Here is a 26,526-nt window from a genome sequence, read left to right as displayed (position 1 = left end):
AATTTCTTTCAAAACATTATCACTATAAGTGATTTCATGTTGATTTAAAATCTGTTGAATGCCATTACTCAAAAGTGGCCTTGACAGAAGAAAAATCTGAGTAATTTGTTGTATTACTTCTTGTACTGCTGCATCAGATATATGCAGAATGGTTTGCATCTTAAGGAAAAGCAATCCTAAATTATGCTTTAGTTGTCTCTGTAAATCATCTAGACTTTGATTTGGGTCACCTTCTTCATATTCATCCTGGCCAAACTCTGTAGAATCAATTGAATCATAGCAAGAAGCTGTACTTTGTGTAACATCTTGCTGTAAATCGGCAGCAATATTTTGCAACTCCACTAAAATGTTGGGCTTTAAGTTCCTCTGCATGCTAAACTGGTGTTGCTTACTTTTATGAGCATTAAATGTGGAATAAATTCTGCTTTCAAAATTGCAGTCTTTGTATGGGCACTGAACCATTTCATAATTTTTCAGATGTTGACGCAAATGGCAGAAAAACAAGGATTCTGTGCAGGGTTCTTTAAATTCACAGAGAGGACAATGAAATATCAAAGGTGCTGGTTCTGATCCACTTGTTTGTTTTGCATTTTCAGAGTGATTTCTTGTTAAATGCACTTTTAGAGCATTGAATGATTTAAAAGAACACAAACAGTCTGTGTGAAGACAAGGAATTTGGTTGGTTCTTGTGTAGCTTCCATGTTTAATCCGATAATGCTTCAATAGCAGAGCTCTCTTTTCACAGAAATAAACACAGAACTTACACTTCCACTGCATGTCCACTGCACTCTTCAAAGAAACATTCTGCAAAAAAGTTAACAGAGTTAACAAAGTATATGGATTAATAACAAGCAATTTGTAAAAACAATTTTTAGCATCCACTTTAAAAACTTGTATAAAATATTGGTTTCTTTGCAGCACCTCTTATTTAACATTCTTTTGCATTTTAAGGCATTAAATTAATGGTTTTCGTGTCGATTCGTTTGAAAAGACAACAGAGAAAGACGATTTAAACTGGCTCACGAATCACTGATTTGTCAGTATATGGTCTGAAGGCACGTGAGGTGTTTAAAATCAGAATGAGTTTTTAGTCTTAAGAAAAAAAACGTAGCTTAGACACACGTGCTTACAGAATATATAACCTTACACATTATTGTATTTATTTTAGAACACAAGGCAAAAATCATGTATACTATGCTCAAATGTTCAATTGCAGGTATGAGTAACGTTACACGTGTAAAGAGCTTCTCTCGTCCATCCCTAATCTGAAAACCGTTGTTTATATATAAACGACATCAACACTAATTATAAACGTGTTACTTTTCCATTGCATACATTTTACTCAAGTAATTATTAAGACTATAGCTTCAACTAATCATTTACACAGTAACTTGTATTTTACTTAAGTTTGTGTTACTCTATCCACCTCTGAAACTTGTCTGTTGACCTAAAACACGTTTATCTTTAAAGCGAGACGATTACCAATTATTAGATTGCTAAGAGCAATCCAACGTCATCCATCGATTTTATATAAATATTTTAACAAAATATTACTGTTTATGAACTTTGATTGATATATTATTATTTTGTAATGAAAATGTAGCAGTTAAACTATAAAAAATGAGACTCACCTTATCATTCTCTTATCCAGCCACGTGCAAATTAATGAACCTGCTATCTGAACCAAGTAACTAGCATGTGCAGTCTTCTTCTTCTTCGTCCAATTAATGATCTCTCACTCCTTTGGAGTATTATCGCCACCTACTGTATATCTGGTGAATTCACAATACTTAAACTTTTAAGTTGAGCTAAATGAACAAGTTGAGTTTAAGCACTTTGAGTGGGGAAAAAGTTGGAATTACTTAGTTAAACTAAGTAATATCAAAAAACGTAATAAAGTAAGTTAAGTTTACTTAATCATTTAAGTAAGCTCAGCAATTACATTTTACAGTGTGATGTATGATTTTTACTTTTGTTTCAGATCTGATTGAACATAATGAGGAGAGAGAAGAATTGAGTGAATCTGAAAAGAAAAATCATGTCAGATACAGAGAAAAACCCAAACAGAAAGATTTAAAGAAAAGGAAGAAGAAGAAATCTTTCCCCTGCACTCAGTGTGGAAAGAGTTTCACAAGCAAATCTCTTCTCAAGCGACACATGAACATCCACACTGGAGAGAAACCGTTCACTTGTGATCAGTGCGGGAGGAGTTTCTCACAATCAGCAAACCTTCAGCTACACATGAGCATCCACACTGGAGAGAAACCACACACATGTGATCAATGCGGGAAGAGTTTCACACGGTCATCAACTCTTATGACACACATGAACATCCACACTAGAGAGAAGCAGTACACATGTGATCAATGCGGGAAAGCATTTTTGTGGGTTTCAAACCTGACAAAACACCTGAAACTTCATGCAAAGGAGAAACCACATTCATGTAATTTGTGTGGAATGAGTTTTCGATTAATACAATATTTGAAAGCTCATCAGAAAAAACATACTGGTGTGAGAGAGTACATGTGCTTTGAGTGTGAAAGGACTTTTATTTCAGCGAGCCTTTTAAAACTGCATGAGAAGATTCACACTGGAGAGAAACCTTACAAGTGTTCACACTGTGACAAGAGATTCATTGTTTCATCACATCTGAAAAGACATGAGATGATCCACACTGGAGAGAAACCTTTGAAGTGTTCACACTGTGACGAGAGATTCGTTCAGTCAGGAAACCTGAAAAAACATGAGAGGATTCACACTGGAGAGAAACCTTTTAAGTGTTCACACTGTGACGAGAGATTCATTCAGTCAGGACACCTTAAAATACATGAGATGACCCACACTGGAGAGAAACCTTACAAGTGTTCACACTGTGACAAGAGATTCAGTGTGTCATCAAGTCTAAAAACACATGAGAGGATCCACACTGGAGAGAAACCTTACAAGTGTTCACACTGTGATGACAGATTCAGTCGATCAGAATACCTGAAAACACATGAGAGGATCCACACTGGAGAGAAACCTTACAAGTGTTCACACTGTGATGAGAGATTCAGTGTGTTATCACATCTAAAAACACATGAGAGGATCCACACTGGAGAGAAACCTTATAAGTGTTCACACTGTGACAAGAGATTCAGTCGTTCATCAAGTCTAAAAAGACACAAGAGGATCCACACTGGAGAGAAACCGTATCACTGCACTGCATGTGGGAAGTGTTTCAAACATTCATCTTCTCTACACAATCATACAAAAAACAAACACAGTTAGTAGATCATCTTCAGATCTGATGCTGCTTCCTCACCAAATGTGACACAATAATGGATCAAGCTGTGAAATATCATCTGGATAAATCATTACCAGTGACAAGACAAAGAAACATTATCTGAAGTTTTCTCAGTGAATAAAGTTCATCTTCAAAACCAGCAGATCCAACTGAGATTCAGATAAACTCAAAGATAAATTTTCTCCCCAAAGAACAATGTCACAAAAGTTTATTATTGTACATCATTTTGCTTCATGATATAAATGATATCCCATGGGGCGGGTTACAGAAAACTTCTTATCTCAGTTCTCAACTTAAGATATATGTTAAATTAGGATTTGTTTCAAATTCGTATTACAGAAGCAAATCTTAACTTGATTTAGGATTATTATCCTATTTTACAAAGTCGTATCTTATCTCTAGTTAGGAAACACTGTGCGAGCTGCTGATGAGGGAAACAGAATAACAGAAGCTACTTCAATTTGGCAAAGAAAAGTAAAGGCATTAGTCAATGGAAGAGTCTTTTCTGAAGTAGCTTTTGTCCTGAATGTTGTCCTAACAGAAACGATCATGGTTATCAATCAGATTAGATAATATTTTAAAGTTAGGATCTTTCTGTTACTATGGAATCCTGGATACCTTTACCAGACCAGATGAACTTTACGACCCAATGGCATGTTGAGAGTCATCCCTCTCACTACCTTTCCCCATAGGAGACACCCATAATGCCCATAAAAGACTCTTCTCTAGATAATTCATAGGAAAAAACACTTTCTCTGAAAGAACACTCATATCGCCAGGTCACTGTGTATATCATTACTGTTCTCGTATATTGTCTTTTGTATTGTATACTGTTTTATGCATGCATTATGATAGATCACTAGTTAAAATAACCTCATCTATACCATGTTTGGTCTCTTTGAATTTGTGTTTTGATGATCTAATTGAGAGTGTACATATGTTGATACCTACACTACATGATAATGCTCTGAGAATCTTTAGTAGTTTTGCATCAAAACCCAATGCCATTAAATATACAAAATACCATGCTGCGACGACAAAGAGTCGTAAACTTTCCCTCCGAAAGTGTAGATCTCTATTGGTTAAGAAATGTGTTAGACTAGTTTGTGTTAGTGTTTAGTTAATAAAACTCTTGTGCACAGATTACATGAGTTTCTGATTGTGTCACTGCTTGTGAATAATGTCCCTTTTACGAAATGATTTAGCTACATGCTCTAAAACATTCATTCTGTAAGAAACTTATATTCTGTGGCCATGGAAATATCATTTTTTGGAGTTACGAAATCACACTGAATGTTTGCTGGACGAACAGATTAGTTGATGGGAATTAAATTCTGCTACATTTACTACTGGCATCTGATATACATAATGTTAAATATTCATAATTAATTGTAATTATTTATATGCATTTCTTTATTGAGTTAATTTGCTACAAAACCTTACCGATACGCATTCCCACTTGAAGTCAGTAGATAGAGAGATATGAGTTATTGTTGATTAAATGTAACCTTTTTTTATTAATACATTGCTATTAATTCATTATACATTGAAGAGGGGAGGGAGACTCATCACATAGTAATGAAAATGTTAAACTTTCTTACTTAAAACACAGTCTATTACTTAATACAGACTAAACATGCTCACACACACAGATACACATTATCAGAATCAGAATCAGAATCAGAATGAGTTTTATTGCCAGGTATGTTTACACATACGAGGAATTTGTTTTCGTGACAGAAGCTCCGCAGTACAACAGAATGACAGCGACAGAACATAAAACACATAATAAAAGAATAAAAAATACAAATATGTAGACAGTGAATGACAATATACAAATGACAATTGTAGGCAGGTATATTACAAAGTGAAGTTATGTATGTACATATATATTGTGTGCAAAATTTAAGTGTATACTAAGTATGTGTGTTAGATAAATAAAGTGTGTGTGTATATAAATATAAAGTGTAGTGTGTTCGCCATTATTGTCAGCTGTTCATAAGATGGATTGCCTGAGGGAAGAAACTGGTCCTGTGTCTGGTCGTTCTGGTGCTCAGTGCTCTGTAGCGTCGACCAGATGGCAACAGTTCAAAGAGGGAGTGTGCTGGATGTGAGGGGTCCAGAGTGATTTTGACAGCCCTTTTTCTCACTCTGGATAAGTACAGTTCTTGAATAGAAGGGAGAGTTGAACCGATGATTCGCTCAGCAGTCCGGACTACTCTCTGTAGTCTTCTGAGGTCAGATTTAGAAGCTGAGCTGAACCAGACAGTTACTGAAGTGCAGAGGATGGATTCAATGATGGTGGAGTAGAACTGTTTCAGCAGCTCCTGTGGCAGGTTTAACTTCCTCAGCTGGCGGAGAAAGTACAACCTCTGCTGGGCCTTTTTCACAGTGGAGTCAATGTGAATGTCCCACTTCAGGTCCTGAGAGATAGTGGTGCCCAGGAACCTGAATGACTCCACTGCAGTCACAGTGCTGTTCATGATGGTGAGTGGGGGGAGTACAGGGGGGTTTCTCCTGAAGTCCACGATCATCTCCACTGTTTTGAGCGTGTTAAGCTCCAGGTTGTTGAGAGTGCACCAGACAGCCAGCTCTTTTACCTCCTGTCTGTAAGCAGACTCGTCACCGTCCTGAATGAGGCCGATGAGTGTGGTGTCATCTGCAAACTTCAGGAGCTTGACAGAGGGGTCCTTAGATGTGCAATCGTTGGTGTAGAGGGAGAAGAGCAGTGGGGAGAGAACACAGCCCTGGGGAGCTCCGGTGCTGATTGTACGGGTGCTGGATGTGTATTTTCCCAACCTCACTAGCTGCTGCCTGTCTGTCAGGAAGCTGTTGATCCACTGACAGACGGAGGTGGGCACGGAGAGCTGATTTAGTTTGGGCAGGAGGAGGTTTGGGATGATCGTGTTGAAGGCCGAGCTGAAGTCCACAAACAGGATCCTCACATAAGTCCCCGGTCTGTCTAGGTGTTGCAGAACATAATGCAGTCTGATGTTTACTGCATCGTCCACAGACCTGTTTGCTCTGTAGGCAAACTGAAGAGGATCCAGCAAGGGTCCAGTGATGTCCTTCAGGTGGGCCAGCACCAGTTTTTCAAATGACTTCATGACTACAGACGTTAGAGCCACAGGCCTGTAGTCATTTAGTCCTGTAATTTTGGGTTTCTTAGGGATGGGGATGATGGTGGAACGTTTGAGGCATGAAGGGACTTCGCACAGCTCCAGCGATCTGTTGAAGATCTGTGTGAAGATGGGGGCCAGCTGGTCAGCACAGGATTTCAGACAGGCTGGTGTAACACAATCTGGGCCTGGTGCTTTTTTCCTTTTCTGCTTCCGGAAGACCTGGCGCACCGCATCCTCGCTGATCTGAATTGCAGGTGTGGGGGAGAGGGGGGATGCAGGAGGTGAGAATGGTGAGAGTGCTTGATTGGAGAGGTGTTCAGGATGGGTTGCAGGAGCTGTTAATGGTGTGAACGGTAGTTTGGAGAGGCATTCAGGGCTGGTTGCAGGAGTTGTGAAGGGTGTGAATGGTTTTGTGGGGAGGCGTTCAGGGCAGGTGATGGGTGTTCTTTCAAACCTGCAGTAAAACTCGTTCAGATCATCTGCCAGTCGTTGATTCTCTACAGTGCTGGGGGGTGGTGTTTTGTAATTGGTGATCTTCTTTAGACTTTTCCACACTGATGCGGAGTCGTTGGAAGTGAACTGAGTCCTTATTTTTTCAGAATAATTCCTCTTTGCCACTTTGATCTCCTTTTCCAATGTGTATTTAGCCTGTTTATACAAGACATTGTCCCCCTTCACGTAAGCATCTTCTTTGGCCAGACGGAGCTGTCTGAGTTTTGCAGTGAACCACGGTTTGTCATTATTGTAAATTAGTTGAGTCTTTGTAGGAATACACATATCCTCACAGAAGCTGATATATGATGTTACGGTCTCTGTGAGTTCGTCCAGATCGGTGGCAGCAGCTTCAAAAACACTCCAATCAGTGAGGTCAAAACAAGATTGTAAATCCTGCTCTGCTTCATTAGTCCATCTTTTTACAGTCCTTGATGCAGGTTTAGCTGATTTTAGTTTCTGCCTGTAGGACGGTATAAGATGAACCAGAAGGTGATCAGAACGTCCCAAAGCTGCTCGTGGAACAGAATGAAATGCATCCTTTATTGTGGTGTAACAGTGATCCAATATATTACTGTCTCTTGTGGGACATGTAACATGCTGTCTGTATTTTGGCAGTTCACGGGAAAGATTGGCTTTATTAAAGTCCCCGAGAATGATTAAAACAGAGTCAGGGTGTTGTTGTTCTGTGTCTGTGATCTGATCAGCGAGTTTCTGTAAAGCTGAGCTCACATGCGCTTGCGGATGGATGTAAACACTGACCAGAATGAACAAGTGAAACTCCCGCGGTGAATAGAACGGCTTGCAGTTAATGAAGAGTGTTTCGAGATTTGAGCAGCACGTCTTCTTTAACACAGTTACATCTGTACACCACCGTTCATTGATGTAAAAGCATGTCCCGCCGCCGCGCGATTTCCCCGTTGATTCTGTGTCACGATCCGCTCTAAACAGCTGAAAGTCCAGCAGATGGAGCGTGCTGTCCGGTATGGTGTCATTCAGCCAGGTTTCCGTGAAACACAGAGCAGCAGAGTGTGTGAAATCCTTATTAGTCCGAGAAAGCAGAAGGAGTTCATCCGTTTTGTTAGGTAGAGAGCGGAGATTTGCCAGATGGATGCTAGGCAACGGCGTTCGAAATCCGCGCTTCCTGAGTCTGACGAGCGCTCCCGCTCGCTTCCCCCGTCAGCATGATATATATATATATCATATATATATATCATATATATATATATATATATATATATATATATATATATATATATATATATATATATATATATATATATATATTATGTCGTAGTAAATGCTTACTGGAAGTGTCCTGTTTATCATATTTTTCAGGTTTAAATTTAATCATGATGTTGCATAATTGACAAGACTAAAATGTCTGAAAAATGTTTACCCTTCATAACTATTACAGTGTCAGTTTCTGTCCAGTCTCCATAAAATGTTGGATGATTGGTTAGAATCATGTAATGCTTTACAAAGTTCTGTGACGTTTTGGGTTTTGTTTTAAGATTTATAGACATTTGGGTTCACTAGTTAAAGACCATATTATGAAATGGCCCTGTTGTAACAGTCCAAATGCGAATGTTTAAAATTTTTTGATAATTATTGATCTAGAGAGTCCAGAGAATTGTACTGCACTGATTTGATTTATTAATAATTGAAGATGCCGAGATCTTGAGATCTGTTTGTATTTCATGTTCAGTTGCTGCAAGTCATTTGGCTTTATTCATTTATTTAGTTATTTAGTGAACCTCTAAAAAAACAGTGTTTGTTAAAGTTTAAATGAAGTTTTTGTACTTTGTTAAAATTAGGATTTCTTACTTATATTTTACAGTTTTTAGTTTTGCAGCTGTTGCTTCCACTCATTAAACTCATTGTTTTTAAACATTTTTCTTTCTTTTTTAACTGTTTCAGTAATGGAGCCAGTTGCACCGTCTGGTTGGGATTTCCTAAATTATTATCGCCATTATTTTGAGAATTTAAGAAAAAAACGTAATTTAAGAAAACAGAAAAATATTCTATGAATAAGGTATATTATTTCAGATATGAAACATATTGAGTTATTAATTTGTGTTGAAAACGGTGAAGCAAGAGGCATTCTCTTTGTAGAGCTTTAATAGCTAAAATCATTAAAGGATTATTTCTGACAACTGACACCCACTGATCACTTAGAAATGTATGCAATGTAAAAACAATAATAAATACATGATTTTAATAATTTATTCGTACGGGGGAAACTATTCAGATCTTTACCGTGTTTCAATAGTTTCTTGTATTTCGTGTAAATACAGTGTATCTGAAATAATAAAGTGTAAATGAGAAGTTAAAGTTATAAATGCGCGAGCGTCCAGCAGAAGGCGCCAGATCTACTCAAGCGCTCACTGATGACGCTTCCGCTTCCGGTTCCGGAGTAACGGACACACAGTTCAAACCAACGGAACTGAATTCGTGAATATTTATAGCCTCGCGGGGATTTAGTCTGCAGTTTAATTCACAGAGCTGGAGCATTTGTGATTGACCCGCGTGATATGACGAGTTTGAACACACGTGAGTGCTCTTGATAATATTCAGACACAGATGTTGTTACATCTTTTTTTTTGTGAAAAATTACTTTATTATATATAGGTTAGGACTCTCTTGCGTTCTGGTTTTGTATGAATATTTTATTTGTTTTATTTAGTTGATCAGTTTTATTAGATGTTTTACATGAATATCCATGATAACTCACTTTGAGAGGCTGGTATGCCTTGTAAATCTTCTCTGTAAGTTATTTGTTCCTCTGTTTCTGGTTTGTCATCTTCAGACTACTAAAGGTGAAAAAAAATATGGTTGCCTGTGTTAGACTGCACGCTGTAAATAGTTTGGTAAAACAATTCTAGATTAGTGCAAATTTAAGGAGCATCATCAGTTGTGCATGAATCACATTGCAAACAGGTATTCAAAATATTTGAGCGTTTAACTGTGAAGATCAAGCCATCCTCCTATGTGTGAACATTAGACTATTAAATAAAATTAAACACTACAGATGGAATATAACACTAATATAAGAAACAGAAAATTTAAAATGCACTTAATACAGAAGTAGAAGTAAAGAGGGAAAACATATGTGCTAGCTATTTAAATTAAGTACAGATATTATTTACAAGTGTGCAATTTTACAAAGGTAAAATTTTTGGATGAAAGATCAAGAAGATAAATGATGCAGATTTATTTTCACAATTGCTTTTGCTCATATTGCGCAAATATTAGTGAAGGGCACTGTAAATAAATAAATCAATAAGATGTATAAAAAATAAATGAGTAAATTTATTGTTATTCTTTAATTTGTATTCACTATATCTAAAAATAAGTACATAAATGGAAAAGTAAAAAAAAAAAAAAAAAATCAGGATTAAATATTATAACTGTTGTATCCAATAGATCCAATAAATGATGTGCACTCTCCAAATCAAACACAAGAAACTGACAAGACAAAGACATTAAGAAAGAGAAGAAGGGAAAACACAGAAGAAAGAAGAACAAGACAGAAACTATGAAGAAATAGTCTCCAAATCAAAAGATCAGATTAATTATATAAAGAAGAGATTAATAAGATGATTGTATTTAGTGATTTTCGTTGTGAATCAGAATCTGTTGAGGTCTTAAACTCAGAAAGGCCTCAGCTCCGTCTTTAAGTGAGAATGGTGTTTCTACATCCTGTGAGCCAGAAAAAAAACTGATATTTCTCTGAGAATTAGAGAAGCTGCTTCTATATTTTGTGTTGCAATGCAGGCTGTTAAGAGTGACCTCTCTCATTTTGAGAGATATACAACTTTTTCCACTTTTGACATAATTTATAGCGATACATAAGTAGCCTGCTGTAGTGTGATTGACAGTTCTATATTTTTATTTTCAATTTTTCATATAGGATTTTCTGTATTTTCCCAGTGTTGTATTTGCACAGGTGTTGGCCTTCAGAATTTTCTCTGTGTATATGACTCAATCTTCTGTCAGCATTCCTCTAACAGAGGAAGACTATGAGCAGTTAGAGCTAGTCTTTCTTACTTCTTTAGTAGTTTCCTTTCCTAATTTTTTGTATTTTTCCTCTGTTTTCTTCTCTTGCACCTTCCTAGTGTTTTGTGCTTGTGAAACCTCAGACGTGAGAGCGAGAACCCCAGGGATCTTTTTAAGAGAATCTCTTTTACTAGTTACAGACAATTCATTCCTCTTTGAGTAAAGGTTTAATTTAATTCGTAACAGACAGCTTTAATCTTTAAATGCACTTGGTGACACTGTCAGATGTTCTGTTGAGTATGATGTTGCTGTTATTTGCTTCCTGGTCTCATGGCATAAACGTACCTGGGTCAAACACTAGAGACAGTAAAACACCTTTTATTCCTTTTCACACAAATATACAGGGTTTTGATTAATAAAGCCTAATTTTTGGACAATTACTTGAAGAATATCATGTTATGACTGGGAGATTTAAAAACTGATGCTTTTGAACGTTAGTTTCACACATATTCAGTTTCATTTCTAGGCTGGCTGGGTATTGTTCAAAATCTTTCGATCTGGTGCCAATTTCGATACCTCAGTTTCGATACCGGTTCCTAACGATACTTTTCCGATACCATATCTTTTAAAATCCATTTCAACATCAACACATATACATTAAACACAAAACCTTTAATTTTCACCTTAATTAAAACTAATTCTGGTAAGACATCACACTCAGGATTACATTATTTATACAAATGGTTGTGCTTTTTGGATAGGGGTGTGCCATTCAGGGCGGAGTGGGACCAAAAAGTGGCCCTGGACTTTCTGGCCCACAGCAGCCCACCACATCATAACGCAAACGCCCCTGTTTTGATGTCATTTATTAATTTAATATTTAAGGAAACAGATTGGGGATTTTAACCAATAGGACAATTTATCCTCCGTTGAAACCAAAAAAAAAAAAAACACTGCATGCAGCAGCTGTTCATTTAGCGACTTCTAGTGAGCGATACATGCTCATCAAGAAACAAACATTCTTCTAGTGCTCACACTTTGCATTCAGTTAGCAGATCCATACGAATCATGCATGAAATAGAAGTTTATAAACTCAAACGATAGGTTTATGTGTTTTACAGATTAGGGCTGCAGGATATTGGGAAAAAATGACATTGCGATATTTTATTTTTCTGCTATATATATTGCGATATGAAATCTAATCAAATTTTTTCTTACAAACAAAAATGGGGTGAGCACACTTACATTCTCATTTTAAATGATTTAAACATCGACACCATTGTGTCAATTGATTAATATGCGCGAGGGAGAGAGAGCAAGACAGCGCTCATGTTGTTTGAAGATTGTCTCTCTCTCTCGCTCTCACTCTCGCTCTCTCTCACGCGCGCTGTCTCTCTATCTCTCTCTCTCTCTCTCTCTCTCTCTCTCTCTCTGCCCTCTCTCTCTCTCTGCCCTGTCAAAACTTTCACTCTATGATGGTTGAGCTGTGCAATTAATCCGAGAATCACATTCGTCAAGGGCCGGGGAGCAGCTGGCCCGTACAGTTAATGAATAACAGATCAACTATGACAACCTACATCGCACTTCCTGCGATGTGACTATCGTGGATTCATGCATCGCGATATCAATGCTTAAACGACACATCGTGCAGCCCTATTACACATGTACAGTATTGTTCAAAATAATAGCAGTACAATGTGACTAACCAGAATAATCAAGGTTTTTAGTATATTTTTTATTGCTACGTGGCAAACAAGTTACCAGTAGGTTCAGTAGATTGTCAGAAAACAAACAAGACCCAGCATTCATGATATGCACGCTCTTAAGGCTGTGCAATTGGGCAATTAGTTGAAAGGGGTGTGTTCAAAAAAATAGCAGTGTCTACCTTTGACTGTACAAACTCAAAACTATTTTGTACAAAAAAAAAAAAAATTTCTGGGATTTAGCAATCCTGTGAATCACTAAACTAATATTTAGTTGTATGACCACAGTTTTTTAAAACTTCTTGACATCTGTGTGGCATGGAGTCAACCAACTTGTGGCACCTCTCAGCTGTTATTCCACTCCATGATTCTTTAACAACATTCCACAATTCATTCACATTTCTTGGTTTTGCTTCAGAAACAGCATTTTTGATATCACCCCACAAGTTCTCAATTGGATTAAGGTCTGGAGATTGGGCTGGCCACTCCATAACATTAATTTTGTTGGTTTGGAACCAAGACTTTGCCCGTTTACTAGTGTGTTTTGGGTCATTGTCTTGTTGAAACAACCATTTCAAGGGCATGTCCTCTTCAGCATAGGGCAACATGACCTCTTCAAGTATTTTAACATATGCAAACTGATCCATGATCCCTGGTATGCGATAAATAGGCCCAACACCATAGTAGGAGAAACATGCCCATATCATGATGCTTGCACCTCCATGCTTCACTGTCTTCACTGTGTACTGTGGCTTGAATTCAGAGTTTGGTGGTCGTCTCACAAACTGCCTGTGGCCCTTGGACCCAAAAAGAACAATTTTACTCTCATCAGTCCACAAAATGTTCCTCCATTTCTCTTTAGGCCAGTTGATGTGTTCTTTGGCAAATTGTAACCTCTTCTGCACATGCCTTTTTTTTAACAGAGGGACTTTGCGGGGGATTCTTGAAAATAGATTAGCTTCACACAGACGTCTTCTAACTGTCACAGTACTTACAGGTAACTCCAGACTGTCTTTGATCATCCTGGAGGTGATCATTGGCTGAGCCTTTGCCATTCTGGTTATTCTTCTATCCATTTTGATGGTTGTCTTCCGTTTTCTTCCACGTCTCTCTGGTTTTGCTCTCCATTTTAAGGCATTGGAGATCATTTTAGCTGAACAGCCTATCATTTTTTGCACCTCTTTATAGGTTTTCCCCTCTCTAATCAACTTTTTAATCAAAGTACGCTGTTCTTCTGAACAATGTCTTGAACGACCCATTTTCCTCAGCTTTCAAATGCATGTTCAACAAGTGTTGGCTTCATCCTTAAATAGGGGCCACCTGATTCACACCTGTTTCTTCACAAAATTGATGACCTCAGTGATTGAATGCCACACTGCTATTTTTTTGAACACACCCCTTTCAACTAATTCAACTAATTGCCCAATTGCACAGCCTTAAGAGCGTGCATATCATGAATGCTGGGTCTCATTTGTTTTCTGAGAATCTACTGAACCTACTGGTAACTTGTTTGCCACGTAGCAATAAAAAAATATACGAAAAACCTTGATTATTCTGGTTAGTCACATTGTACTGCTATTATTTTGAACAATACTGTATATATTAGTACTGGGAAAAAAATTAATTGCATCCAAAATAAAAGTTTGTGTTTGCATAATATATGTGTGTGGACTGTGTATAATTATTTTGTATATAAATACATGCATATGCATGTATTCATTTAAAATATTTTGCATGTATATACATTTATATATAATTTATATTATATATAAATATAAATAATTTATATATAAATAAATAAAAATATTAAATATATACATGCATATGTGTGTATTTATATATACAAAATAATTATACACAGTACACACATTTATATTATGCAAACACAAACTTTTATTTTGGATGCGATTAATTTTTTCCAGCACTTATATATATATATATATATATATATATATATATATATATATATTTGTTTATTTTACAAAAGTGATTCTGTCAAGGGCAGTAAATTACTTTCTTTCTGATGTTTTATTAACATTGACACAAATGGTGACAGCAGCTTTATTAGCAGCTTATGTCATTTTAAGACCTCAGGGTCTGAACTCAAGTCAAGTGCCCTGTGCAAAACAGTCTCAAGTTCACCATCCTCTCAGAACCAGCATTTACAAAATGAATTCTCTCCGGGTGACATGTCCCCACAGAAGAACATTTTGAAAAATAACTCCTGAAATGGTGACTTCTGGTGAATATTGTGGAAACTAATTGATACATTTAGATAAAAATATTTCATACATTATAGCATATTATAATACAACTTATTAGGCCTATATATTTATAGAATAGCAAAATAGGCCTAATCAATATACAAGACTGAACCACATAGATGTGAAATAGGAAGGCTATCATGATTCTTTTGCCAACAATGAACCATGGATTTGTTTAGTTTATAAAACGTTTTATTTTTAACCTAAACAAATACAACATATAACATTCAAAACTCATTGGCTTAGACTGCATTTGAAGAAAAATTTTCTGTAGCCTTTGCATTTGAAGAAAAGTTTTCTGTAGCCTTGTGCAAAACTCATTCAATAGAATTAGACTTCTAGAATGTTCTTTCCAGTGCAAAAAAATATGTTTAATTTAATTACACAACATTTTAAGGATGTGTAGTGCAAATATCTGTATATAATTATACTTTCATTATAATTAACTTTCCAGTGCAAAACAATAATACATAAAAAAAAATCTATATTAATTAAATAATAATTTCCCTCCTTCAGATACCTTATTAAGAAACCCATCATTATTTTTATAATGATGTATTATTATATATTAAGAAATGATTGCCACATTATGAAGGAGTGGGAGACAGGAACACAAGGGAGACACTGGGGAGATGTATATGGAATGTTAGGCTAAACCTGTACCATCTCTTTTAATATAATCACTTTCTTATCAACTGTATTTGAGTTCTAAAAATCCACATGATTACACAGCCTACCATATTAGCCTCTGGAGTCTAGGAACCTTGACCTCGCTCCTCCTGTCCCGTGCCCGCAGTCTCACGCTCCTTGTGATTATCGTCTGATGCATGCTGCTTAATATCACACACTCCGCCGTGACAAAAAGAAAAAACGCGATGGCATATGGTACAGTGGCCATGTATTCATTTCCCCCTCACGTATTCCAGCCATGGGTAGTCATTTTTCCATTCAATTCTATATTTTTGTGCTCATTTCTTTTTCACCTGCCGCTTGGAGGTAGTCATTTTTACATTTCCCACTGTTGTCACTTGTCATCATCGTTGCTACGATACATGACTCACAATGACTGAAATCACCAATTAAAAGGGCATTCTCTGATGACGTTCCAAGATGTTAAAAATGCTACGCTGATCAAAGACAAACGGGGAGAAATTAGTAGGCCTATACCGCACCGTCATTTTTTTTTTTCTTATCACAGCCTACAAATGTCTCCTGTCATAGTATGACATATGAATCATGCATGAAATAGAAGTTTATGAACTCAAACGATAGCTCTATGTGCTTTACAGATGAACTTGAAGTATTTATTTATTTGAGAAGTTCAATAATAGATCATCTTTGACTTTGTAATACAAGTTCATGATCTGATTCCTAAACAGATGTTTCCTTTTGGAGCCAATCTTTTAAAATAATCATTTCTTTTGTTGAACGAAACCAGTGTGGAAACCAATGGTTCACAAACTGGATATATCTGAGGTGCAGGGCTCGTAAAATCGCGAGCCTGATGTCAAGTCAAGTCAAGTCAAGTCACCTTTATTTATATAGCGCTTTAAACAAAATACATTGCGTCAAAGCAACAGAACAACATTCATTAGGAAAATGTGTGTCAATAATGCAAAATGATAGTTAAAGGCAGTTCATCATTGAGTTCATTGATGTCATCTCTGTTCAGTTATATTTTTGAGATGGAAAAATGCAGTTTTACAAATGCTAGAAACGTGGCTTTCTAAGGAAAGATTGAAATAAAATAGCACACCTAGGTTCCTAACTGATGACGAAAAATTGACAGAGCAGCCATCAAGTCTTAGACAGTGTTCTAGATTATTACATGCAGAGTTTTTAGGTCCTATAATTAACACCTCTGGTTTTTTTTCAGAATTTAGCAGTAAGAAATTACTCGTCATCCAGTTTTTTATATCGACTATGCATTCCATTCGTTTTTCAAATTGGTGTGTTTCACCGGGCCGTGAAGAAATATAGAGCTGAGTATCATCAGCATAACAGTGAAAGCTAACACCATGTTTCCTGATAATATCTCCCAAGGGTAACATAAAGCGTGAAGAGTAGCGGCCCTAGTACTGAGTATTGAGGTACTCCATACTGCACTTGTGATCGATATGATACATCTTCATTCACTACTACGAACTGATGCCGGTCATATAAGTACGATTTAAACCATGCTAATGCACTTCCATTAATGCCAACAAAGTGTTCAAGTTTATGCAAAAGAATGTTGTGGTCAATTGTGTCAAATGCAGCACTAAGATCCAATAAAACTAATAGAGAGATAAAGCCATGATCAGATGATAAGAGAAGGTCATTTGTAACTCTAAGGAGAGCAGTTTCAGTACTATGATACGATCTAAATCCTGACTGGAAATCCTCACATATACCATTTTTCTCTAAGAAGTAATATAATTGTGAGGCTACCACCTTTTCTAGTATCTTGGACAGAAAAGGGAGATTCGAGATTGGACTATAATTAACTAGTTATTTGGGGTCAAGTTGTGGTTTTTTGACGAGAGGCTTAATAACAGCCAGTTTGAAGGTTTTGGGGACTTATCCTAATGACAATGAGGAATTAATAATAGTCAGAAGAGGATCTATGACTTCTGGAAGCACCTCTTTTAGGAGCTTAGATGGTATAGGTTCTAACATACATGTTGTTGGTTTAGATGATTTAACAAGTTTATACAATTCTTCCTCTCCTATAGTAGAGAATGAGTGGAACTGTTCCTCAGGGGGTCTATAGTGCACTGTCTGATCCGATACTGTAGCTGGCGGCTGAATGGTTACAATTTTATCTCTAATAGTATTGATTTTAGAAGTTAAGTAGTTCATAAAGTCATTATTGCTGTGATGTTGGGAAATGTCAACACTTGTTGAGGCTTTATTTTTCGTTAATTTAGCCACTGTATTGAATGAATAAATACCTGGGGTTATGTTTGTTTTCTTCTAAAAGAGAAGAAAAGTAGTCGGATCTAGCAGTTTTTAATGCTTTTCTGTAGGATAGGTTACTTTCCCGCCAAGCAATACGAAATACCTCTAGTTTTGTTTTCCTCCAGCTGCGCTCCATTCTTCGGGCTGCTCTCTTTAGGGTGCGAGTATGTTCATTATACAATGGTGTCATACTGGTTTCCTTAACCTTCCTTAAACATAAAGGAGCAACTGTATTTAAAGTGCTAGAAAAGAGAGAGTCCATAATTTCTGTTACATCATCAAGTTGTTCTGAGGTTTTGGATATGCTAAGGAATTTGAATACATCAGGAAGATAACTTAAAAAGCAGTCTTTTGTGGTAGAAGTGATGGTTCTTCCATACTTATAGCCAAAATTGTAATTCTACTTCTTGTTACATGAAGTTTGCCCAAAACTAAATAATGATCTGAGATATCATCACTTGGCTGCGTAATTTCAACACTATCAACATCAATTCCATGTGACAGTATTAAATCTAGAGTATGATTTTGACAATGAGTAGGTCCTGAAACATGTTGTCTAACCTCAATAGAGTTCAAAATGTCTATAAATGCTGATCGCAATGAATCTTTTTCATTATCAACATGGATATTAAAATCACCAACTATTAAAACTTTATCTGCAGCCAGGACTAGCTTGGATGTAAAATCCCCAAACTCTTTAATAAAGTCTGTATGGTGCCCTGGTGGCCTGTATACAGTAGCCAGTACAAACATAACAGGGGATTTATCATTAACATTTGTTTCCCTGGATAATGTTATATGAAGGACCATTACTTCAAACGAGTTATAGTTGAAGCCTGCCCCCTGAGAAATCCTGAAAACGTTGTTATAAATTGAAGCAACACCTCCCCCTTTGCCTTTTAGACGTGGCTCATGTTTATAACTGTAATCTTGGGAGGTGGACTCATTTAAGATAATGTAATCATCAGGTTTTAGCCAGGTTTCTGTCAAACGGAGCACATTTAGATTATGATCAGTGATCATATTTTTTACAAAAAGTGTTTTCGTAGAAAGGGATCTGATATTCAATAAGCAAAGCTTTATCATTTGTTTATCCGTATTGCATCTGTTTTTTATTTGTTGAACCTCAATTAAATTGTTAATCTTAACTTGGTTAGGATGTTTTTTGTATTTTCTAGTTCGGGGAACAGACACAGTCTCTATAGTGTGATATCTAGGTGAAAGAGTCTCTATGTGCTGAGAATTAACTGACCACTGTGACGTGAGGCAGCTAGCAGATGGTCGGTTTAGCCAGTCTGTCTGCTTCCTGACCTGGGCCCCAGTTAGTCAAGTATAAACACTAAAACTATTTGCCATATTTATAGAGAGAAGAGTGGCGCCACCCCAGGAGGGATGAAGACGATCCCTTTTCAACAGGTCAGGTCTGCCCCAAATGCTCGTCCAATTGTCTATGAAACCTATGTTATTCTGTGGGCACCACTTAGACATCCAGGCGTTGAGTGATGACAATCTGCTATGCATCTAGTCACCACGGTAAGCAGGGAGGGGGCAAGAGCACATTACAGTGTCTGACATCGTGCTTGCAAGTTCACACACCTATTTAATGTTATTTTTAGTGATCTCCGACTGGCGAAGTCGAACATCATTAGCGCCGGCATGAATAACAATCTTACTGTATTTACGTTTAGCATTAGTCAGCACTTTTAAATTTGCCAAGATGTCAGGCGCTCTGGCTCCCGGTAAACATTTGACTATGGTGGCTAGTGTCTCTGTATTCATGTTCCGTACGATAGAATCACCAATAACTAGAGCACTTTCATCAGGTTTCTCAGTGGGTGCATCACTGAGTGGGGAGAACCCGTTTAATGTTTTGATCTCTAATTCTGAAATCTTCTCTGTCAGCCTAACCATTTCCCTGCATTTATCACATGTGAATCCCTCCTCTGCGACAGAGATAGATAAACTGTACATGTGGCAAGAGGTGCAAATAACAATAGCAGGAGAAGCCATTACTCACCGCGCTTGATGAAATATTCTTACCGCGGTTGTTTGATGAACTTGTGAAAAACTTGAGTGAAAGAGAGGAGAGGAGAAAAGAAAACAGTGATAGGTTCGAATGAAAACACTAATGACAACCTAACGAGTGCTAACGCAATGCAGGTGTACTGCACTCATGGGTATAAAATAAAATTGAGCGACACCCGCATATGTCCTGGGGCTATTGTGTTTTCCAGTCGGGCTCCAAAATATATCACCGCTAGTGACGTAAAGTTCCTAACTTGATTCGCGTTGTTCATTCGCTTGAAGGGTTAAATGGATCATAGCTGATCGTTTGCACTTAAATCTTGCCAAATCAAGTGTTTTAACCAATTCGTGCACATTCTGTAAAACTATTAATTATACTATTAAAAATAAATACTATTAAAAATAATTGTCTCTTCAAGTATTATCGTAAACACAGTCGGTTATGTTTTAAGCAAATTTACGTGTGAAAGGGGCAGTGTTTCAAGATACGCAATAGACCAAACAAAACACACTCCTTGCCGCCCGCGCGATCGACTCACTCATCCGTATGTGTATAAAAGGGGTTTAATATTATGATTTCCGTCATTTTAAAAATATATATATTTATTAGTGGGGCAAAAGACCGGTGGTACCGAGGTCTCGTTCAAACCTGGTTCTTGATTCATACATCGCGATGATTTCTGCGAAATTAATCAAATCTAATTTTAGTCGCCAGTGTGTGAGTTAGAGGCCAAGTAATAGTTTAGCTCAGATATATGTTCACTCTCCGAACACTCTGAGAGAGCACTTCAGAGTTTGACTCTCTGTCAGGCGACCTGTTTTTTTTTTTATTTTTTAGTTCATCTCCATTGATGCACAGCGCACCTGTGTTTAATGTACCGTAAACTCTAGTGTGAAGGCGCTCAGATCGCCATCGGTTTCTGTCACACACACACAGAGACTGAGAGAGAGAGAACTGACACGCTACATTTAAACAGTATTCTTTGTTGTATTTTCTTGTCAAAATAGTGGCGTTCCTTTTGGAAGTCTACAGCCTTTAAGAACAGCTGGGTTTTCCGATAACATTAGTGTGTGTGGCGTTAATGCGCAAATGGCAATCTTATTGGCTGGCGCTCACCTATTATCGTCCGTTTTGATTTCAGCAAATCAGTTCCAACTAGCGCACGAAACCCGATTAATATTCATGAATCAAGCAGCTCATTAATCCTTGTTAATCTAATATGCATTTAAACATGGTTATCAAGTTTACTTCTAATTACTAAAGTTCTAATTATATATCAGTTTGGCGAGTAAACTAAAATATTTACTAGCCAACGACGATTCAATTGCCAAGGTGTCCGTAGAGGGTTGCATGGACTGAAGTGCGTGACGCTTGCAGTAATTTCAGCATCTGCCATCTCAATGAGGACATAAATACATAAACAACATCACCAGAACTGTTCTGAGTCACTTCACAAGCATTTTACAGTTTCATTTGAGCAAAACCAGTGTCAGTTTAAAGGTATTCATGGCAACCTGTCAAAATAAAAGTTAATTTTTACATAAAGGCATTGTGCAAGTAATATTACTATTTAGTACAATCTATGTGATACTGCTACTACTGTTGAAAATAAATTACACTTTTAAAAGAATTAAATCACACAATATTTCTTCCATGTTTTAATTTTAATAGCAAATCCCCTTTATTTAACAAAAAATTAAATGTTTAAATTTCATTTAATTAAAAGACAAATAAAATTTGGGTGAAACTTGTTTATGGTTTTTCATAATTATATTACTTGTAGAAAAACTTAAAACACAATTTTAAATAAGTATGAAGAATGGCATTGGTGGTATTTTTAGTGATACATATTTTTTTTAATTAGCATATTTTTGTGTTTTGCTTTGGTACCGAAATTGGTACAGAGAACCGTGGATATTCACTGGTATCGGTACCGATTACTGACATTTTGGTACCGTGACAACACTAATATGTATATTTGTGTACCGGGTGGGCCAGATGGCCAGTCATTTTCCGGTACATTTAATTGATAAAACTGCATAAAAATGATCTAAATTTTGTAATTCAGTTGTCTACATCATGCTTTACAGTTTTATATCCTTTCAATTTATTTATTTATTTTACACTTTTTTTTTTTAACAAGTTAATGAAAATTTAACATTTTTACTTTTGTTTCAGAGCTGATTGAACATAATGAGGAGAGAGAAGTATTGAGTGAATCTGAAAATAAAAATCATGTCAGATACGGAGAAAAACCCAAACAGAAAGAATTAAAGAAAAGGAAGAAGAAGAAATCTTTCCCCTGCACTCAGTGTGGAAAGAGTTTCACAAGCAAATCTCTTCTCAAGCTACACATGAACATCCAAAATGGAGAGAAAACGTTCACTTGTGATCAGTGCGGGAAGAGTTTCACAAGTAAAGCTCTTCTCAAGCTACACATGAGAGTTCATACTGGAGAGAAACCGTTCACTTGTAATCTGTGCGGGAAGAGTTTCACATGGTCATCAAACCTTATGACACACATGAACATCCACACTGGAGAGAAACCACACACATGTGATCAATGCGGGAAGAGTTTCTCACAATCATCATCTCTTAAGGTACACATGAACATCCACACTGGAGAGAAACCACACACATGTGATCAATGCGGGAAGAGTTTCACACGGTCATCAAACCTTATGACACACATGAACATCCACACTGGAGAGAAACCACACACATGTGATCAATGCGGGAAAACATTTTTGTGGTCTTCAAACCTGACAAAACACCTGAAACTTCATGCGAAGGAGAAGCCACATTCATGTCATTTGTGTGGAAAGAGTTTTCGATTAAAAGAATATTTGAAAGCTCATCAGAAAAAACATACTGGTGTGAGAGAGTACATGTGCTTTGAGTGTGAAAGGACTTTTATTTCAGCGAGCCATTTAAAACTGCATGAGAAGAATCACAGTGGAGAGAAACCTTACAAGTGTTCACACTGTGACAAGAGATTCATTGTTTCATCAAGTCTAAAAACACATGAGATGATCCACACTGGAGAGAAACCTTTTAAGTGTTCACACTGTGACGAGAGATTCATTCAGTCAGGAAACCTGAAAACACATGAGATGATCCACACTGGAGAGAAACCTTACAAGTGTTCACACTGTGAAAAGAGATTCAGTGTGTCATCACATCTAAAAACACACGAGATGATCCACACTGGAGAGAAACCTTACAAGTGTTCACACTGTGACAAGAGATTCAGTGTGTCATCACATCTAAAAAGACACGAGAGGATCCACACTGGAGAGAAACCTTACAAGTGTTCACACTGTGACAAGAGATTCAGTGTGTCATCACATCTAAAAACACATGAGAGGATCCACACTGGAGAGAAACCTTACAAGTGTTCACACTGTGATGACCGATTCAGTCGATCAGGATACCTGAAAACACACGAGAGGATCCACACTGGAGAGAAACCTTACAAGTGTTCACACTGTGACGAGAGATTCAGTGTGTCATCAAGTCTAAAAAGACACAAGAGGATCCACACTGGAGAGAAACCGTATCACTGCACTGCATGTGGGAAGTGTTTCAAACATTCATCTTCTCTACACAATCATACAAAAAACAAACACAGTTAGTAGATCATCTTCAGATCTGATGCTGCTTCCTCACCAAATGTGACACAATAATGGATCAAGCTGTGAAATATCATCTGGATAAATCATTACCAGTGACAAGTCAAAGAAACATTATCTGAAGTTTTCTCAGTGAATAAAGTTCATCTTCAAAACCAGCAGATCCAACTGAGATTCAGATAAACTCAAAGATAAATTTTCTCCCCAAAGAACAATGTCACAAAAGTTTATTATTGTACATCATTTTGCTTCATGATATAAATGATATCCCATGGGGCGGGTTACGGAAAATTTCTTATCTCAGTTCTCAACTTAAGATATATGTTAAATTAGGATTTGTTTCAAATTCGTATTACAGAAGCAAATCTTAACTTGATTTAGGATTATTATCCTATCTTACAAAGTCGTATCTTATCTCTAGTTAGGAAACACTGTGCGAGCTGCTGATGAGGGAAACAGAATAACAGAAGCTACTTCAATTTGGCAAAGAAAAGTAAAGACATTAGTCAATGGAAGAGTCTTTTCTGAAGTAGCTTTTGTCCTGAATGTTGTCCTAACTGAAATGATCATGGTTATCAATCAGATTAGATAATATTTTAAAGTTAGGATCTTTCTGTTACTATGGAATCCTGGATACCTTTACCAGACCAGATGAACTTTACGACCCAATGGCATGTTGAGAGTCCTCCCTCTCACTACCTTTCCCCATAGGAGACACCCATAATGCCCATAAAAGACTCTTCTCTAGTTAATTCATAGGAAAAAACACTTTCTCTGTGTAATGATTCAACCTTCGTAATCATCGGGAAGAAGGAGGCAGGAACCGGCGGACAAACAAATGATATTTTAATAATTCAAAATAAACACAAAACCGCGCACCAGCCCCTCACGGACGACGGATGCGCGCAAATAAAAAGCAAAACATAAACTAAAATCCCAGGCCTGGTCCTCTCTCGTCCTTTACTATCGTCGCTCCAGTTTTATATCCTACCATCTCCTACGTGTGACTCAAGACCTGCGGTGGGTCGCAGGTGTTGCTGATTTCCCAATCATTCCGCCGGCCTCACTCCTTGTTCCCACATCCCTCGGCCCCGTCCCACTCGCCACACTCTGAAAGAACACGCATATCGCCAGGTCACTGTGTATATTATTACTGTTCTCGTATATTGTCTTTTGTATTGTATACTGTTTTATGCATGCATTATGATAGATCACTAATTAAAATAACATCATCTATACCATGTTTGGTCTCTTTGAATTTGTGTTTTGATGATCTAATTGAGAGTGTACATATGTTGATACCTACACTACATGATAATGCTCTGAGAATCTTTAGTAGTTCTGCATCAACACCCAATGCCATTAAATATACAAAATACCATGCTGCGACGACAAAGAGTCGTAAACTTTCCCTCCGAAAGTGTAGATCTCTATTGGTTAAGAAATGTGTTAGACTAGTTTGTGTTAGTGTTTAGTTAATAAAACTCTTGTGCACAGATTACATGAGTTTCTGATTGTGTCACTGCTTGTGAATAATGTCCCTTTTACAAAATTATTTAGCTACATGCTCTAAAACATTCGTTCTGTTAGAAATATTCTGTGGCCATGAAACATTCATTTATTTAGTTATTTAGCGAATTAAGGTGTTAATTCAAAAATACCTGTTAAATAACAGTGTTTGTTAAAGTTTAAATGAAGTTTTTGTACTTTATAAAATTTAGGATCTTTTACTCAAATTTTGTTTGGCAGCTGTTGCGTCCACTCATTAAACTTTTTTTTTTTTACCGTGTGAGTAATGGAGCCAGTTGCCCCATCTGGTGGGGATTTCCTTTTTCATCATAAGAAAAAAAATGAATAAGGTAGTGAATAAGGAATATGAATAAGGTAGTATTTATCTGTATAAAATGTATGATGTATGTAATTTCTGTGAAAGTATCAGCACAAAGGGAGATGTAGTATAATACTGATTAAACAGAAATATTTCATATAAAAAGTGAATCAATAATCTTTCCAAAACTATGGTTTGTTAGGAGGACAATATTTGGTCGAGATACAACTATTTGAAAATCTGTAATCTGAAGGAGCAAAAAAATCTAAATATTGAGAAAATCATCTTTAAAACTGTGCAAATGAAGTTCTAAGGAAATGTACAAAATATCTTCATGGAACATGGTCTTTCATAAATATCCTAATGATTTTTGTCATAACAGAAAAAAATTATAATTTTGTATTTCGATGGAGATTAAAAGAACTAAAAAATTTATTTGCCACATGCGTTTGCTAGGCCTAAAGGTCACGATTTTATCAGAGCCTCCAGCGTGTGGTGATGAGTAAGAGGTGATGCGGAGGTGTGTCTGATTGACAACGAGGGAAAACAGGTGAAGACGATGCTTAGGAGCACGTTGTACATCACATTGTACTCAGGGGACATCTTTTCTGTAAAAGCCGCGATCAACTTCGGTCAACTTCCAATAGGCACGTGATGAACTCATCCACAAGAGCGGTACTAAATTTCACATTCAAGACTTCAACAGACTGTACTATCTGAACACTGTCAGTGAGGACAATGATAGTTGTAAAGGAGGTAATGCCATTCAAACCTGGCATGAGATCCTCAGCCACTGCAATAATGATGATGTTTCCAGATTGCAGGATGTAGCTGAAGGAATGAAAATCAAAGGGAAAAATTTATAAATCTAACCTAAACTGTGAGGTTGGCACACAAGGTAAATTTGTTCAAAGTAGAAACGGCTAACCTGTCACAAGAGCTAAAGCTGCACTGGAAATAGTACACACAGATCTAGCTGGCCGGATTGATCCGGTAGCTAAAGACGGTTTCAAGTGTGCGTTGACATTTACTCATGAATATTTGGGTTCAGTGTTTCTGTAATTTCTAAAAGCTATGAGTGACACTGTGACCGCTACTGAAAAGTTCCTCAATTGTACAGCTCCTTATGAAACTATAAAGTGTATTAGGTCAGACAAAGGCACAGAATTTACGGCAAATGAGTTTCAGTCTCTATTAAGGAAGAACTGTAACACAGTGAATTTCATCCGGCACC

At 37.0% G+C, this 26,526-nt stretch overlaps 1 protein-coding gene across 13 annotated transcripts in view; it reads left to right on the top strand.

Annotated features, from left to right (window-relative positions):
• LOC127952170 (zinc finger protein 665) overlaps nucleotides 1-24,965 on the top strand; it is an 88,878-nt gene extending 63,913 nt beyond the window's left edge. For 2 of the 13 annotated variants that reach the window (XM_052550539.1, XM_052550538.1), the window contains exons 2-3: nucleotides 19,171-19,339; nucleotides 22,011-24,965. In XM_052550539.1, the coding sequence (XP_052406499.1) occupies nucleotides 19,309-19,339; nucleotides 22,011-23,467 (1,488 nt within the window). In that variant the 5' untranslated portion in view covers nucleotides 19,171-19,308 and the 3' untranslated portion in view covers nucleotides 23,468-24,965. The other 11 variants (XM_052550537.1, XM_052550547.1, XM_052550544.1 and 8 more) reach the window with 9 other exon arrangements.
• Nucleotides 24,966-26,526: the final 1,561 nt, after the last annotated feature.

The sequence above is a fragment of the Carassius gibelio genome, chromosome B3, assembly GCF_023724105.1.
Source record: "Carassius gibelio isolate Cgi1373 ecotype wild population from Czech Republic chromosome B3, carGib1.2-hapl.c, whole genome shotgun sequence".
Lineage (NCBI taxonomy): Eukaryota > Metazoa > Chordata > Actinopteri > Cypriniformes > Cyprinidae > Carassius > Carassius gibelio.
The sequence above is the reverse complement of the archived record's forward strand: the minus strand, read 5'-3'. Positions and strand labels throughout refer to the sequence as shown.